Source organism: Siphateles boraxobius, unplaced genomic scaffold (genome assembly GCF_051911475.1).
Source record: "Siphateles boraxobius isolate OS27281-9 unplaced genomic scaffold, OSU_SipBor_1 12, whole genome shotgun sequence".
Classification (NCBI taxonomy): domain Eukaryota; kingdom Metazoa; phylum Chordata; class Actinopteri; order Cypriniformes; family Leuciscidae; genus Siphateles; species Siphateles boraxobius.
Genome location: NW_027508722.1, coordinates 30,361,544 through 30,377,479, shown reverse-complemented (window position 1 = coordinate 30,377,479; position 15,936 = coordinate 30,361,544). Strand labels below are relative to the sequence as shown.

Genomic DNA, 15,936 nt, shown 5'->3' with positions numbered 1-15,936 from the left:
TCTCCTGATAGCTAGCTGCATTGTTCCTGCCCTTGATAAAACACAGTGGACCAACACCAGCAGCTGACATGGCACCCCAGACCATCACTGACTGTGGGTACTTGACACTGGACTTCAGGCATTTTGGCATTTCCTTCTCCCCAGTCTTCCTCCAGACTCTGGCACCTTGATTTCCGAATGACATGCAAAATTTGCTTTCATCCGAAAAAAATACTTTTGACCACTGAGCAACAGTCCAGTACTGCTTCTCTGTAGCCCAGGTCAGGCGCTTCTGCCGCTGTTTCTGGTTCAAAAGTGGCTTGACCTGGGGAATGCGGCACCTGTAGCCCATTTCCTGCACACGCCTGTGCACGGTGGCTCTGGATGTTTCTACTCCAGACTCAGTCCACTGCTTCCGCAGGTCCCCCAAGGTCTGAAATCGGTCCTTCTCCACAATCTTCCTCAGGGTCCGGTCACCTCTTCTCGTTGTGCAGCGTTTCTTGCCACACTTTTTCCTTCCCGCACACTTCCCACTGAGGTGCCCTTGATACAGCACTCTGGGAACAGCCTATTTGTTCAGTAATTTATTTCTGTGTCTTACCCTCTTGCTTGAGGGTGTCAATGATGGCCTTCTGGACAGCAGTCAGGTCGACAGTCTTGCCCATGATTGCGGTTTTGAGTAATGAAACAGTCTGGGAGTTTTTAAAAGCCTCAGGAATCTTTTGCAGGTGTTTAGAGTTAATTAGTTGATTCAGATGATTAGGTTATTAGCTTAGAGACCCTTTTCATGATAGGCTAATTTTTGGAGATAGGAATTTTGGGTTTTCATGAGCTGTATGCCAAAATCATCAGTATTAAAACAATAAAAGGCTTGAAATATTTCAGTTGGTGTGCAATGAATCTAAAATATATGAAAGTTTAATTTGTATCATTACATTATGGAAAATAATGAACTTTATCACAATATGCTAATTTTTTGAGAAGGACCTGTATGTACCTTGGAAAAAAAAACACAATGGAATTCCCTTTCCCACATAATACATACAGTATTTTTTATAATAAATAATTTGGTAATAAATACATTTGGTAACACTTTACAATAAGGTTCAATTTGTCAACATCAGTTAACCAAATTAATAAACATGAATTAACAATAAAAAATACTTTGCATACATTTATTAATCTTGGTTCATGTTCATTTCAATGTTTATTAATACATTATTAAATTCAAAAGTTGTATCTGTTGATATTATGTAATGAACCTGAGCTAACATGAACTAACAATGAACATTTGTATTATTATTAAATAATGTTAACAAAGACTGAGGGTACATTTACATGACAACGATGTCATAAAAAACGGAACAGATTTTCCTTTGCGTTTTTTATGATGTAACGTTGTAAAGAAACACTATGTGTCTGTAGACTGAACACGTAATATGCATGTGCATGACATCACTAAATGAGTGTTTTTGTAGTTTACACAATGATATTTTGCACTTAAAAATCAGTTTTTAAAAGTTAGCATTTTCACGCCCGCAAAACGCTGTTGTCTTCTATATTAACAGCCACAATGCATAAAAGGTTTTACATTTTTAGTTAAAAACAGTGGCCCCTAAACTAGATATATACTTTAACAAATGTATTGCTCATTGTTAACGCATTAACAAATGTTAAATAATGGGACCTTATTGTAAAGTTTAACCATAAATTTCAATCAATTCTTATAAAAGGTGTGAACATCTATTTGTAGATTCAACCAACACTGCATGTAAGGATCCTGGAACTCCAGCATATGGAATTCCAGTCCAGGCTCAGGGATTTGAGGTGAGGACAAATGGCATTCGACCATTTCCGATCCTTTAGTTGAGTAAATTACAGGTTATGCTTCTTTGGTTTCAGGGTTTAAGTCTCAATAACTGTTCTTACAGGTCGGAAGTAAAATTTTCTTCAGATGTCGGAAAAACTATCACATCCTCGGCTCAACAACGAGAACTTGTTTAGAAAATTTAACGTGGAGTGGGATGCAACCAGAATGTGTTGGTAAGTATCGCCATATACAGATTCAATGTGTTCCAAAATGTAGTGAGCTGTCTATGTTGGCAGCATCATTGTCGCCCTGAGCGTGGAGGCTGTTCTGAAAAATCTTCTTTTGGCCAAATTCTATATTAGCATCACATGTATCCTTTGCAGAGAAAGCAATACCACCAGTATCAGTGTGACAAGGTCAGTGAAAAAAAAAAAAATTTTGATTCATGATGGCAAAACAAGAACTCTAAATATAACGTATTCAATATCAAAAAGTGACTGGCATTGAGACCTGGAGGACAAAACATCCATTGAACTACAGCACAGACCTGGCAATGTCAATTTTCCATGTTTCAAGCCATGGCTATTTAGAGAACCTCTCTAAAGAAGAAAAAGATAGTTGAACAAATGGCAATTTATCAGCACTTGCGATTCATCCCCCTGCCGCAGTTTTTCAGTCACTAAAAACATTCTAAAACACATAACATGCCCTGATGTACTAAGACAGTAGCTGGGTTTCCATCCAAACAAGAAGCGAATCTTTTCAAAATTCAAAATAAAAAATAAATATATTAACAAATACGAATTAGGTGCGTTTCAAGTTGTTTGAGCGGATGACAGTGGTATTGGTTACCTAGTAACCAACAGTAAATAAAACACCATCAGCGGAAAGAGTAGTGATGTGTTGTTCGCGAACGAGTCGGCTTTGAGCTGGCTCCTTTAAGGGAGTCGGTTCCCGTCTGAGAACCGTGTTTCCTTTTTGTATATTAATACAAGACATAATATATGATTATCCTTTCACTAAACTGCTCAGCCACATTTCAAGTAGTCACTAGCTGAATGTTATTTTGATGTTTATGTGCGTGTAATCATGTGTGATGACATTACAGGCGCCGCTTTTGATTCGTTGCACGCACACGCACATACAGTAGGCTACACATTAACATAACATACAGTCACTGCATGGAGTGCCTGTGGTCGAGCAGTGTGGCGAAAAGATCAACCTTAAAAAAAGATGAGTAACAAATGCAAACAAAGTAGCAATTGGATACAATTTAATAACTTAGACAACATAAAGGCAGAACATAGAATTTGTAAGGTAAAACTATCATATCGAGCATGGACTAACAATCTTTAACAACCAGTGTTGGGCATGTTACTTAAAAAAAGTAATTAGTTATAGTTACTAGTTACTTCTCACAAATAGTAACTGAGTTACATCATTATAAAAGTAACTTATTACCAGGGAAAGTAACTATTGTGTTACTTTTTTATTTTTTTTATTTCAAAATTATGTAAAATAACTTGGATGCCCCCAATATTAAATATGTTAAATGAATGAAATAGACACTAAATAAAATAATTTATTATTATAAAACATTGTTCACTAATCTACATTATTTTAATGTTGTGGGACAATGTGAGAGACACCTATTAAATTCAATATATTATTTTAAATATTATCATTACTATAGTAGAACAATAAAACACAGTAGATGGTTTGGAACCAAAATATTTACATACTTATTTACATATATAATATACATACACTCTTTGTAGTGCAAATTAAAATGATAAAACTGTGACACAACTTCACAACTGGTAAACATACTGTAGCCTACTTGAAGTATTTTCTTCCTCAAAAAAGTAAGCAGTTTAACAAGAAGTGCTCTCAATAAAATGAACAATGTACCAAAAATAAATAATAATAAAATATAATATTTTGGGGTTTTATTTTTATAACCTACTGAGAATGTTATCGTCAGAGGTTATTTTATCCAAATTCTAGGCATGTTTGCTACGCTTGTTCAGAACCGGTCAAACAATGTTTTCCGGGAATTCCCTAAAATGAGCAGTAAATCCCATCATGAGGAAACAGCTGATTAGTCACGTGGGTTTGATGTTCGCTACGATAGAATTTATTCTGCAAATGCGTTTCCATCTACCATTATTCGCATTCACTCTTTTTTCACACAGGTCAAAAACAATCTTATTTTTCCCCTAAATTTGATGTTTCCACCGCTCGTTGGCGATCTAAACATAGCTAGTGATATTAAAAAATTAAGGGCCAGATTTACTAAACAGGGCAAATTATCGTAAAATAAAAATAATTTGCTATAATGACCTACCAAGAGCAGCTGAAAATTAGCATCTGGTTTAAGATGTGCTTTTTTAGGGCGTTAAATAATGGAGCAAATACCATTATATTGACGACTACAAACCTTAGTAAATCACCTTGCATGATTCATTTAAATACTCTCCCATAAATGTTGCATCTGAAAGGGAAACTCCTAGAAATGCATATGCAATAAGGTCAGCCGCAAAAATAACCCTGTACGCGGCTTTTCATCGCAAATTTTTTAGTAAAAATTTAAAATCTTTAGTAAATCCTGACAGTAGTTTTTTAATGCCAAAGGGTTTGTGCTGGTGCAAGCAGTTAGTAAATCTGGCCCACTATATACACCATATTAATAATGCATATGAACGCAGCACACTAAATTGTACATTAAGCTTTTTTTCCTTTATAATATTTCTTTTTTGTGGGAAAACGGTAGACTTTGTTGCGTTCATTTAATCAGATTCTGAGTGCATCTGCTTGCCTGTTCATAATGTTTTACTGTGTATACTGAATTCGGTTCTCCAGTTACTGTTGAGTCAAAAATTATTATTATGTCGAGCTAAAATTGTATAGTGTAAAAGCAAAATTAGAGTATCAAAGTGTTCATTTAGCAACATGCTAACGGCAAAATCAGTTGAGAGTCAGATCTGCTATATGAAAAGCAATATTTCCTTCTATTGGTTGCTTCAGATCACTCACTTATGAGGTTTCATTTCACTTAGCATACAGCCTCAAATGGAAGCTTTCCCGTGTTGGCATCTGACAGCAAAGCAGTTCCCTAGGTTTTGGAACACAGCCATAGTTATATTCGAAACAAGGTTTCAACAGTGTGTGATTGATGATGTACTATTGGGAAAACAAAGGTAGGTTAGGAGAGAGAGAGCAAGATCTTTACATGGGAAATTACTGCAGGAGGACATTGTTTGAAGAAGTACAGATTACTTCAGATTTAGGGTAGCTGAGTGTGCTGATGTCAAGGACTCTGACAGCTTAGAAAAGAGAAGTTTGCTCTTGCAAATCTACTTTTTGATAGAAATTCTGAGAAGTGTCATGCACTCTATCCTCATCACTGTCCCAGTGATCATCCTCTATAGGTGAATTCCACGTTGTGATGCTTTTGTATTGAAATGATTGTTGGAAAGGGACAGATGTGGGCATAATAATTAAAGTTAGCTATGTTTAAACTACTTGTACATAAATTTGAGATTTGTGGACCCCTTTGATAGCGGCCCCTACCAAATCTTTAGGGCATCTTGCCTTTGTGAAGAAGTCAAACTGTCAGAAGCTGAGAAGCAGGGAGAATTAAGTTGATGAAAAGTGAGGTGTGAGGACATGGTTCATATATTATGGAAGATGGCAGCACTCAAGGCATGTCCCAGAACGTTTCTCTCAGCGGTGCAGCTTTATCTCAACAGTTCTATAGTATGCAGCTGGGACTCCACCGTAAATCTTTCCGATATTGCTTTCATTGCGATTCTGTTATTTTTGAAAGATGCTCTGATCAGGATTTTTAAAGCTAAAGCCATTACCAATCCCAGACATCAGAAGCGTCTGATATTAATTGTTTATCTGAAACTCTGTAACTGATGAATGTAATGTAAGCTCTCTGCTCAGATATACTCAAAGCCAAACAGAGACATTGGCTTGAGTTATACAAATATTATAATTACCCGTAATATTATAAATTACATCTTTACCCGGATACATGCAGTTTGCTCAGATTAAGCGGTATGTACTATACAGCAAATATGTATAACTCCTCTATATAACAAATATAAAAATGTAAACTACTATATAATATTTTACAGCCATATATTATAATTTGGATTTATACATTCAACTTTACCTGCATACATACAGAACACTCACGTAAAGCAATATACAGTATACACTATAAAGCAAATCTCAGATTTGTGATATGTATCACAATTTGTAAACTGTTTTATCGTACAGCTCCATATATTTACATTTAAACTTGCATTTAATCATTTAGCAGATGCTTTTATCCAAAACGACTTACAAATGAGGAGAAGAATAGAAGCAGTCAAGCCAACAATAGGGCAAAAGTGCTGTGACCAGTCCCAGTTAGTCTAACACAAAACATATAGCAATGTTTTTTTTTTGTGTTGTTTTTATAGATATAGAATAGTATATGTTAGTATTAATGGGTCAAGTGTTGACAAAAAAAAAAACAGCTCAGGTTGAGTTAGGCAGGTCATATTGTGTCCATTATTTCCGTAATATAATTTGATAAATTCATGACATATATCACTTTTGTCACGGGTTGTGATGGAGAGACTAAACAAATTACACGAAGATGATTTTAATTTCCAACAGGGTAATTCCAACAAGGTACATCCAACACATAGACAAGACCCGACAACCACACACAAACTGAACTGGACTTAAATAGGGGAGATAATGACACACACATACACGATGACAAAATCAAATTACTATGACGACAAACAAGGCAAGGAGAAATGGTGCAACAAAAAAAAAAAAAGTCTTAAGTGGTGTGACAACTTTAGTATATAAAACCTATTTAGTTTAAATTATTTTTTTATTACATTTAAATAATACATATTATTTTAGTTTTTTTATCTTAAACCCCCAAAGTGTCAGGTATTGCAACTGGCCAAACAAATGAACATACTAAGAAAACTTTTTAAAATGGTGTCAATACAATACAAAATATAAAAACTAAATACTGTGGCATCATTTTAGGTTTCATAACAACATATTTCATAAATATCAGTAGTTTTAAAGCTGTTGAGAGAATTGAAAAAGCTTTTTCCAGCAATTTGTATATTCTCAAACGTTAGGGTTGCACAACTGCAAACATGGCCCTTTTAAGATTAAATAACACGGTCATTATATTAAACGTGATAATGTATCATCCAGGTGACCGCAACTGATCCTCGTGGCAGAGAGTAAAGGTTTGTAGATCTCTCTCAAATACTGGTAAAAACTTCTAATTCCAAGTATGGGTAGGTTGGTACACTTTCAATGTCAGGTGGTACAACTACAGTATATATACATACAACTATTTGGTAGTACCGCCTGACATAAAAACGGTCAAAGCAATGCATTTAAACACTTTGAAATGTTATTTAACAATTTAAACTAGTTTAAACACATTGTCCATGACTCAAAAATATGCATTACATGACCCTTACTGTTACGATGGTGGTTGAAGCTAGGAAGCAGGATCCACTTGCAGCACACACTTTATTAAACAAACTCCAAACTTGGCTAAGGCTAAGGCTAAGGCTAAGGCTAAGGCTAAGGCTAAGGCTAAGGCTAAGGCTAAGGCTAAGGCTAAGGCTAAGGCTAAGGCTAAGGCTAAGGCTAAGGCTAAGGCTAAGGCTAAGGCTAAGGCTAAGGCTAAGGCTAAGGCTAAGGCTAAGGCTAAGGCTAAGGCTAAGGCTAAGGCTAAGGCTAAGGCCATGACTCAGGGAAAGCACACAATAACTCACAAGGACTGGACTGAAACACAGGGCTTAAATACAACGGCAAACAAGCTAAACAAGATAACAAGGGGGCGTGGTTAATCTGAAACACCTGGGAAGACTAATAGACATTATGGGGAATAACTAAGACAAGAAATGACAGGAGAACACAGACTGACATTATAACACTTCCATGAAGCTGAATATATAAGCACATCCAACTTTTTCCGTATACATACAGTAGACTCACATAGGGTTACATGATTTCAACTGCTTGATTGTTTATATCGTCACAAAATCTAAAATATATTATCCCCCTGCTCTAATCATGAAGACATAAACATATTATATTATAAATGTTAACATCATGATTTTCTGTAAAGCTGCTTTGAAACAATCTGCAATGTGAAAATCGCTATATAATACATTTGATTTGACTCAACCAATGGCATGATTCTAGGCCGAGATAATGTGTTTGTCCCTTGAAGGAAAACCCATTTGTTGAAAGACATTGAAAAAATAACTTACAGAAGGCATGTACAGTAAACAGAAATAGTTATCTCCAATCTGTCATTTTTAATTTGAGTCATACATGTAACAAGACATACATTTGTGCCGGACAGGTCATCAGGAGCCTGATATATAAACCTTGTCATGGACATATCAAGACTTAAAACATAAATGGTGGAGATTGTGTAAATGTACTCTGGACCACATATGCATTTTATTGGTGCAGTCAAAGTGATGAAGTAAACAGAATGTTTTTAATGTACACACATTTAGATTAAATATACCACTCTCATGAATGGGGTTAAGTACTCAATTACATGAAATCATTATCCAGAAGTTATAAACATGAATGAATCTTTAGGTTACTTACGTAACCCCGATTCTCTGATAACATGAGTGAGATATCTCACAATGGGGAACACCTCTGGTCATGACAGATCCTGAAAGCACCAATCACACCACGTCTGTCAGTTGACAGACCTATCACGACAGTGATGCGGGAGTCCCACCTCCCTAATATATACCACTGCCCGTGGTCCCTACTTCATTCTCTGCATATCTCTTCTCCGTGCACTGTAAGGAGGGAAGTGTGGTGAGATACCTCACTCATGTTATCAGAGAACCGGGGTTACGCAAGTAACCTAAAGTTCTCTTTCAAACATTCGCTCGGTATCTCACTATGGGATATAGACAACTCCCGTATTGCAGATATGCTGTCCAAAGCAGGCATGTCAACCAACTCAGTGATATATGTAACATAAATACATCACAACGAGTGTTGCTTGTTTTTTTTTGTTTTTTTTTACACACTTAGGACGGAATGAGCCAGTGATGGCTAAGTGACATCCAGTCTATAAAATCGGGCAAATGTGTGGGGCAAAGGCCAACTTGCTGCTGCACATTTGTCCTGAACTGAAACGCCCTTAAACAGTGCCCATGAGGTAGACAAACCTCTGGTAGAATGAGCCCTCATGAGGTCTCTGAGCAGAGACCCATGCCATTATAACCTAATATAATAGCTTCCACTACCCAGTGGGACAGGCGCTGAAGCGAAATAAGTTTCCCTTTATGAGAATCAGCCCATGAACCAACTGATTATTCTTCCTTAGTGCTTTCGTTCTGTCCAAATAGTGACGCAACGCACGGACAAGGCACAAGCAATGAAGCCGCGCATCCTCTGACTAGGAAAAAGGCTGCGGATGGAAAGGCACTAAATCCTCCTGTTTACAGGCGAGAGCTGATTCGTTTTGAGAGTTACTCTCGAGTAATCCTCATAGCGAACCGCATACAGGAGTTATGAACCTATAACGCGTGAAGTTCGCTAACCCGCTTTGTGGTCGAAAGAGCCAATAATAAAGCAGCTTTAATTCAACACTCTCTATAGGCTCAAAAGGGGGCTGAGATAGTGCGTTAAGGACCGCAGACAGATCCCACGGAGGAATCAATGGCTTTGAAACCCTGTTTAAACGCTGTGCACCTCTCATAAACCTGCATACAAGCGGGTGTTGACCTATAGCATTTCCGTCAATCCCCACATGACACGCTGAAATTGCGGCAAGATAAACCTTAACAGTTGAAAAGGCTCTGCCCTTATCCAAAAGTTCCTACAGAAAACATAACACATCCGATAAAGAACAGAGAAAAGGAACGATGTGTCTGTGTGCGCACCATCGCTCAAACACAGTCCATTTCCGATCATATGCAGAATGCGTTAAAGCTGCTTGTGCATTCTGAATTGTTTCACCCTCGGAGGTAGACCCTTCACACTCAAGTTTAACTTCTCACTGGCCAGGCCCAAAGTGCCACTTTGTCTGGGGCTCGGTGATCGTGCACATCATCTCCACCCTAACTGCAGGACAGCCTTTTCCTCGGCTTCAGCTTTACTGCCAGGACGCACTGAGCGCCTAGCAGCCTCAGTTTTTCAGGAGATTTATCATTCTCCGCCCGCGGAGGAGAAAAGCAGGGATCTCCCTTGTTAGTGTCTGCGACCCGCACTTTTCTCTCTAGCACCCTTGATGGGAAGAGCGAGCAGTTAGGACAGCCCTCAGGGTTCACGAGGGCTGCCTGAGTGTGTCTCACCCCCAGACATGCGATGCACAACGGATGAGGATCCTTGCCTGATATCATTGAACCGCACGCACACGGACGTGAATAATCTGCTTTCGGTCCGCCGCTTGCAGAACAAGTAGTTGCCATAGTAAATAATAGTAGCCTATCCAATCTCACCACAACGTGCAACTCAGAAAAGGGGAATATATAAGAGAATTTGCCGTAACACGTTAAATCTCGTAGTGTACCAGAATCCAATAAAAATCACTGTTACAGTGAAAAAAGACCTGCTAACAAAAACAGCTGCGTTCGGTGACGTATCTTGACTGCTCGTCTCAGAACAGTTATACAACTATTTTGAATACAGGTCCTGCTGAAGCATAGCTTCCAATTTTTATCTTCACGGGGAAGAGATCAAGAATGAAGTAGGGACCACGGGCAGGGGTATATATTAGGGAGGTGGGACTCCCACATCACTGTCGTGATTGGTCTGTCAACTGACAGACGTGGTGTGATTGGTGCTTCCAGGATCTGTCACGCCCAGTGTGAGATATCGAGCTATTGTTTGAAAGAGAACAGTATGGACTACTCATTTTTCTTATAGCATGCAGCATTTTAATGTTTTACTGACAGCAAGGATTACTTCAATGTTATAATTCTAAATTACAGAAATAACAATAGCTTAGCAACAAGTACCAACTGCTGTTGCACAGAGGTGTGCTTTTGGTGTTGTTCGCAGGGCCTTTGTTAAATGTACTAATATTGTTAAATGTACTAATGGCATCTAATATATATATATATATATATATATATTAATTATTTAGTACAGTAAAAACTCAATATACAGGACATAAGAAACTACACAATTTATTTTATTTGCACATATATTAAGAGGCTGTGGAATTGTTTGAATTGCTTGTCTGTCCTATGTTTTAGTTTTTTGTTTGTTTAGTATTCTTTTACATTCTGAAATGTTTCTGTAATAATATTAAGCTACCAACAATAAATGCCACCAGTCCTTGAGGTCCAATTCATTATCTTAATCAAACTCATCGGCCAAAAACTTTCTAGTAACTTACTAATAATACTGAAGATCTTGGTCAGCTTGTTCAATACAGATGCAATACAAGCAATTCAAACAATTCCACAGCCTCTTAATATATGTGCAAATACAATAAATTGTGTAGTTTCTTATGCCCTGTATACTGAGTTTTTACTGTACTAAATAATTAAAATACACATATTTATAGATGCCATTAAAGTCTGAAGTCTGAACATCAGGCACATTTCTTCTGCATCACCGGAGTACATGGTTTTCCATGATAGCCCAGGGAAGATCATCATCTAATTTCCTTTCTCTTTAACTTTTCAGCACATGCTTGTAGGCAGCCTGAGACGCCATCTCATGTAGATGTGAAGGCTATAGACTTGCCTACTCTAGGTTACACACTCATGTATACATGCCAAGGTGGCTTCTACTTATCTGGAGGATCGGAGCACAGGACCTGCAAAGCAGATGGGAGGTGGTCAGGCAAACCTCCAGTCTGCAAAGGTACTGAAACAACTGGGCTGATAACCCTGAAAGGGCTGATTCATGAACTGTGTCCATCCTGCCCTTGAGCAGGACTCTTTACTAGCAGTAGCGACTGATTTTCATTTATACAGACAGGAATGTGAACACAGAAGCAGTTGTTTACCCATAACCTTAAAGGGCTATTTCACCCAAATATTAAAATTCTGACATTGTTTACTCACCCTCAAAAAATAACAGCATACATCATATTTGCCTGTTTTCATGAACATGATTTCACAGAGTGCAACATGTTTCTGGATCTACATCTTTGTTGACCCTGGAATAATATTCCAATCAATCAATCAATTTTACTGTTTATGTCAAGTTTAGGCTTAAAACCAGGGTTAGATGCTTCTACATGTTATCTTTTCACTCTGAGTTTAATGATAGGTTATGGGTAGGGTTATGTTTAGAGGTAGGGATAGGGATTGGACAAAAATTTTGGACAGGAATGTTGTTCCAGGATCGACAAAATATGTTGTTCCAGGAACATGTCTTCTGATGGTGGTCTTACTAAAATCGTGGTGACTTTGTATTTTTGGGTGAACTATTCCTTTAATACTTACATGGATGGATAATACATGGATTAATAAATGTTCTAGTTTTTAATCTTGAAACCATTTAAGACTAAATCTATTTTTTGTTTAAACTGTAAAATATGTACTTTGTTGCACAAAATAGGTGTCAGTGTTTATGAATGTATAAAAGTTATTTATGCGTAACAAACTAATGTAGCAGTGACTCATTTTCAGAGTAACTACAGCAATAAACATTATGCAGGTTGCATCCACAAATGTCAACTGATCAATTATCTCCTCTATTTCGTAGTTGGACCAAAAATCAACAGCAAATCAAATGAGGATCCAGACCTGCAGAAAAACAAGATTCGTGGTATGAAAACTCCCACATCCCGTTAAATTATCCTTTTTTTTCGTTTTTTCTCTTTATTTTTACAATTATGTTTAAGCAACTGGTTATTTTAGAAGATGAAGTCAACTAAATGAATAAAATTCCCAGTATGAAGTTCATTACATTAACTAACTGTCTAGGTTACTAATGTAACCTCGTTCCCTGGGAGGGAATGGAGATGTTACATCAGAACGACTGACAAATTGGGATCTCCTCTGAGAGACAAACAAAACAAGCCAAATGACATTGGCGAGTGAGATTTGCATTGCGAGCCACACCCCACAAAGCGGGTACGAATGGAAACACGCTGCACTCGTTCATTTAAGTTTTGCACTGAGGAGCCAAGATGGTGTGTCCTGGCCGTTCAGCAGTGGAACAGCAATTGTGGCGATGGGACGTAAGTCTTCATTCCCTCCTTCAGGGAACAGGCTTCTGGGGCATATGGCAGCTGCAGCATTGGTAACCCCACTCGGGCTGCTCGATATGAGATCGCTTCAGCACTGGCTTCATGGCCGAGTCCCGAGATAGGGCATGGAATCACGGCACTCATCAGGTGACAATCACACCGGCATGCCGCCAGACCTTCAACCCGTGGTCAGACCCCTCGTTCCTACAGGGCAGGGACGTGCTGGTCCGTACGGACAACACTGCGACCGTTGCGTATTTCAACCGACAAGGTGGTCTACGCTCCCATCGCATGTAGCAACTCGCCCGCCATCTCCGCCTCTGGAGTCAGAAGCATCTGAGGTCGCTTCACGCAATGTATGTCCCCGTTGTGCTAAACCATGTGGCTGACGAGCTGTCATGAGTTGTGCTCCCATGAGAATGGCGACTCCACCCCCAGGCTGTTTAGCTGATCTTGAGAGAGTTCGGGGAGGCTCAGGTAGATCTGTTTGCCTCCTCAGAGACCTCCCATTGTCAGCTGTTTTACTCCTTGACCGAGGGAACACTTGGCATGGATGCACTGGCACACAGCTGGCCCCGGGACCTCCGCAAATATGTGTTTCCCCCAGTGAGCCTACTTGCACGGGCCCTGCGCAAAGTCAGGGAGGATGAGGAGCAGGTCTTTCTGGTGGCTCACTATTGGCCTGGTTCCGAGAACTCATGCTCCTCGTGACAGTTCCTCCCTGGCCCATTCCTCTGAGGAAGGACCTTCTGACTCAGAGACTGGCCACCCAATGGCACCCGCATCCGGACCTTTGGAAACTCCATGTGTGCTCCCTTGACGGGATGCGGAGGTTCTAGATGACCTCCCCCTAAAGGTGCTTAACACCATCACTTCTGCATGGGCGCCGTCCAAGAGATGTGTGTACGCCTTGAAGTGGAACCTGTTCGTCGAGTGGTGTTCTTCTCGCCGAGAGGACCACCGAACATGTTCGATAGGGTTCATGCTTTCCTTCCTGCAGCAAGTGTTGGAGCGAAGGCTGTCTCCCTGCATATTTCAGCATAACATGAACACATAGATGGCAAAACAGTAGGAAAGCACAACCTGGTCGTCAGGTTCCTTGGGGGAGCGAGATGGTTAACCCTCTCAGGTCTAAGGGTTTTTTGGGGTCCTTGAGGTGTTCTGACATGCTCTGACATTTGTGCTTTTTTCAGTTATTTATAAACATGTTAATGGCAAAGGTGTAAATTCACTCTATATAGCACAAACTGGGCTACCGTAATATCTGAGCAACATGTATGTACATGTTTGTATTTTTGAGAGAATATTGCTTATGCATGGATATTGAAAAACTAAAACTTAAAGGGTCACTCCACCCATTTCAACATTAATCTTTATTGAAAGTGGGTTATATATGTAGTCGAAATGTAAAAGAAATTTTGAATGTGGTGCCCTCTTGACCGAGAAAAGACAGAAAATAACTTTGGGGCGCATTTGTATGTAAGACAACAACTCCCACAATGCAGCTCCGCAAGCCACAGCTCCGCAAGCCACTCCCACTAATCCAGAACAGCGCAAACATCAGAGAAATCACTCTTCCGTCTACAAGAAGGCTAGCTGCCAAATGAGTTTGAAATTCATTTCACAAAAAATGTCTAGTTGGCTGTGGCGAGCAGGACGAGCGCGAGGGACGTGAGAGGACGACGCGAGTGATAATGAATGACACCTGTGCAGCGGTCTCATATCTCTCACTGAGGACCGGAAGCACAAAAGGAACAGGCTTGATTTTATGTTTTGTTTCTGTTGTGTGTGGCCAGCTGGCTTATACTTTTGTTTTGTATTTGTTTATTTTACTATTAAAACGTTCAAATGTTCGCCGGTTCCAGCCTCCTTCTTCCCACAACAACGAACCCCGTTACATTGGCAAACTCATTAGTGAATTGCTCGTTTGTATTTCTTTCTATATGGTGAATTATTGCATGATACCTGGATATTCAGTCAGGCGAAACTAGGATGGTTCACATCACAACACAAACGTCTGTGTGGTCGTCTGATTCAGAGATTTCGTCCAGGAGATATTGCGATCGTTGAAATTCTCTGCAGCAGACGGACTCTATCTGTGTCCGTAGCGCACAGCGAGAGCACACGCACCAGCAGCCCGCCTCAGCTCGACCCAGCTGATCTTCACTATATTGCGGCTCGTAAAGATATCCACGAACAGCGGATTCGAGCAGCAGAATTTCAAAATCCTCTACTTCCATATCATGTTTAGTTTCTTCCGTCATTGTCGTAACTTCCTATATCCACAGCGCTTGTTAGCTTAGCTTATAAACAAGATGGCTGATATTGCTTTCAGTATCTGCAAGTGAAGTCCCACCCACTGATCTGTGATAGCTCTGTTAGCACATTAGGCACAACCCCCTATGGGCGGGTTTGAAAGGGTGGGAATTTGTGCTTGTAGTCTATACAGAAATCCCCCCTTTTTACACTTCCTCCTACAATGACGTCAAATGACGATTTTTGCGTCATTGTAGGAGGAAGTGAAAAAGGTAAATAGTAGATTTCTCTCGTCTCAGGGGAAAATGAAAGAATGTTGCACGACCATTCAATAGTATGACTGGTTGTCTAACAATGGACCTCTTAATGCAAATGGGTGGAGTGACCCTTTAAAGTGTCTGAAATAAGGCCACAAAAGACATACTAATTATGTGTCCACAAGACTTTTGACTAATGAGTGTTGTTGCCTAGAATTTTTGCTTCAAAATGATCTGAAAATCATCCTGCCTAATCATTTACACAAAACAATATATTGATTTAAATTTTATAAGACACCTTTTGTTTGGAAAGGCAATATGCGTGGAGGCGTGTTCACACCTGAGAAGACAAAGGCCGGATAATGTGCCGCATAATGAGCTGCATATTAATTAGCCCT

General features: G+C 39.3%; 1 protein-coding gene across 1 annotated transcript in view; it reads left to right on the top strand.

The window, feature by feature from the left end:
- The window catches only part of csmd1b (CUB and Sushi multiple domains 1b), a 325,939-nt gene that overhangs the window by 295,189 nt on the left and 14,814 nt on the right, over window positions 1–15,936 (top strand). Inside the window, exons 60-63 of the mRNA XM_077218011.1 lie at window positions 1,733–1,806; window positions 1,911–2,022; window positions 11,510–11,689; window positions 12,539–12,601. Coding sequence (XP_077074126.1) covers window positions 1,733–1,806; window positions 1,911–2,022; window positions 11,510–11,689; window positions 12,539–12,601 — 429 coding nt within the window. The remainder of the gene's footprint in view (window positions 1–1,732; window positions 1,807–1,910; window positions 2,023–11,509; window positions 11,690–12,538; window positions 12,602–15,936) is intronic.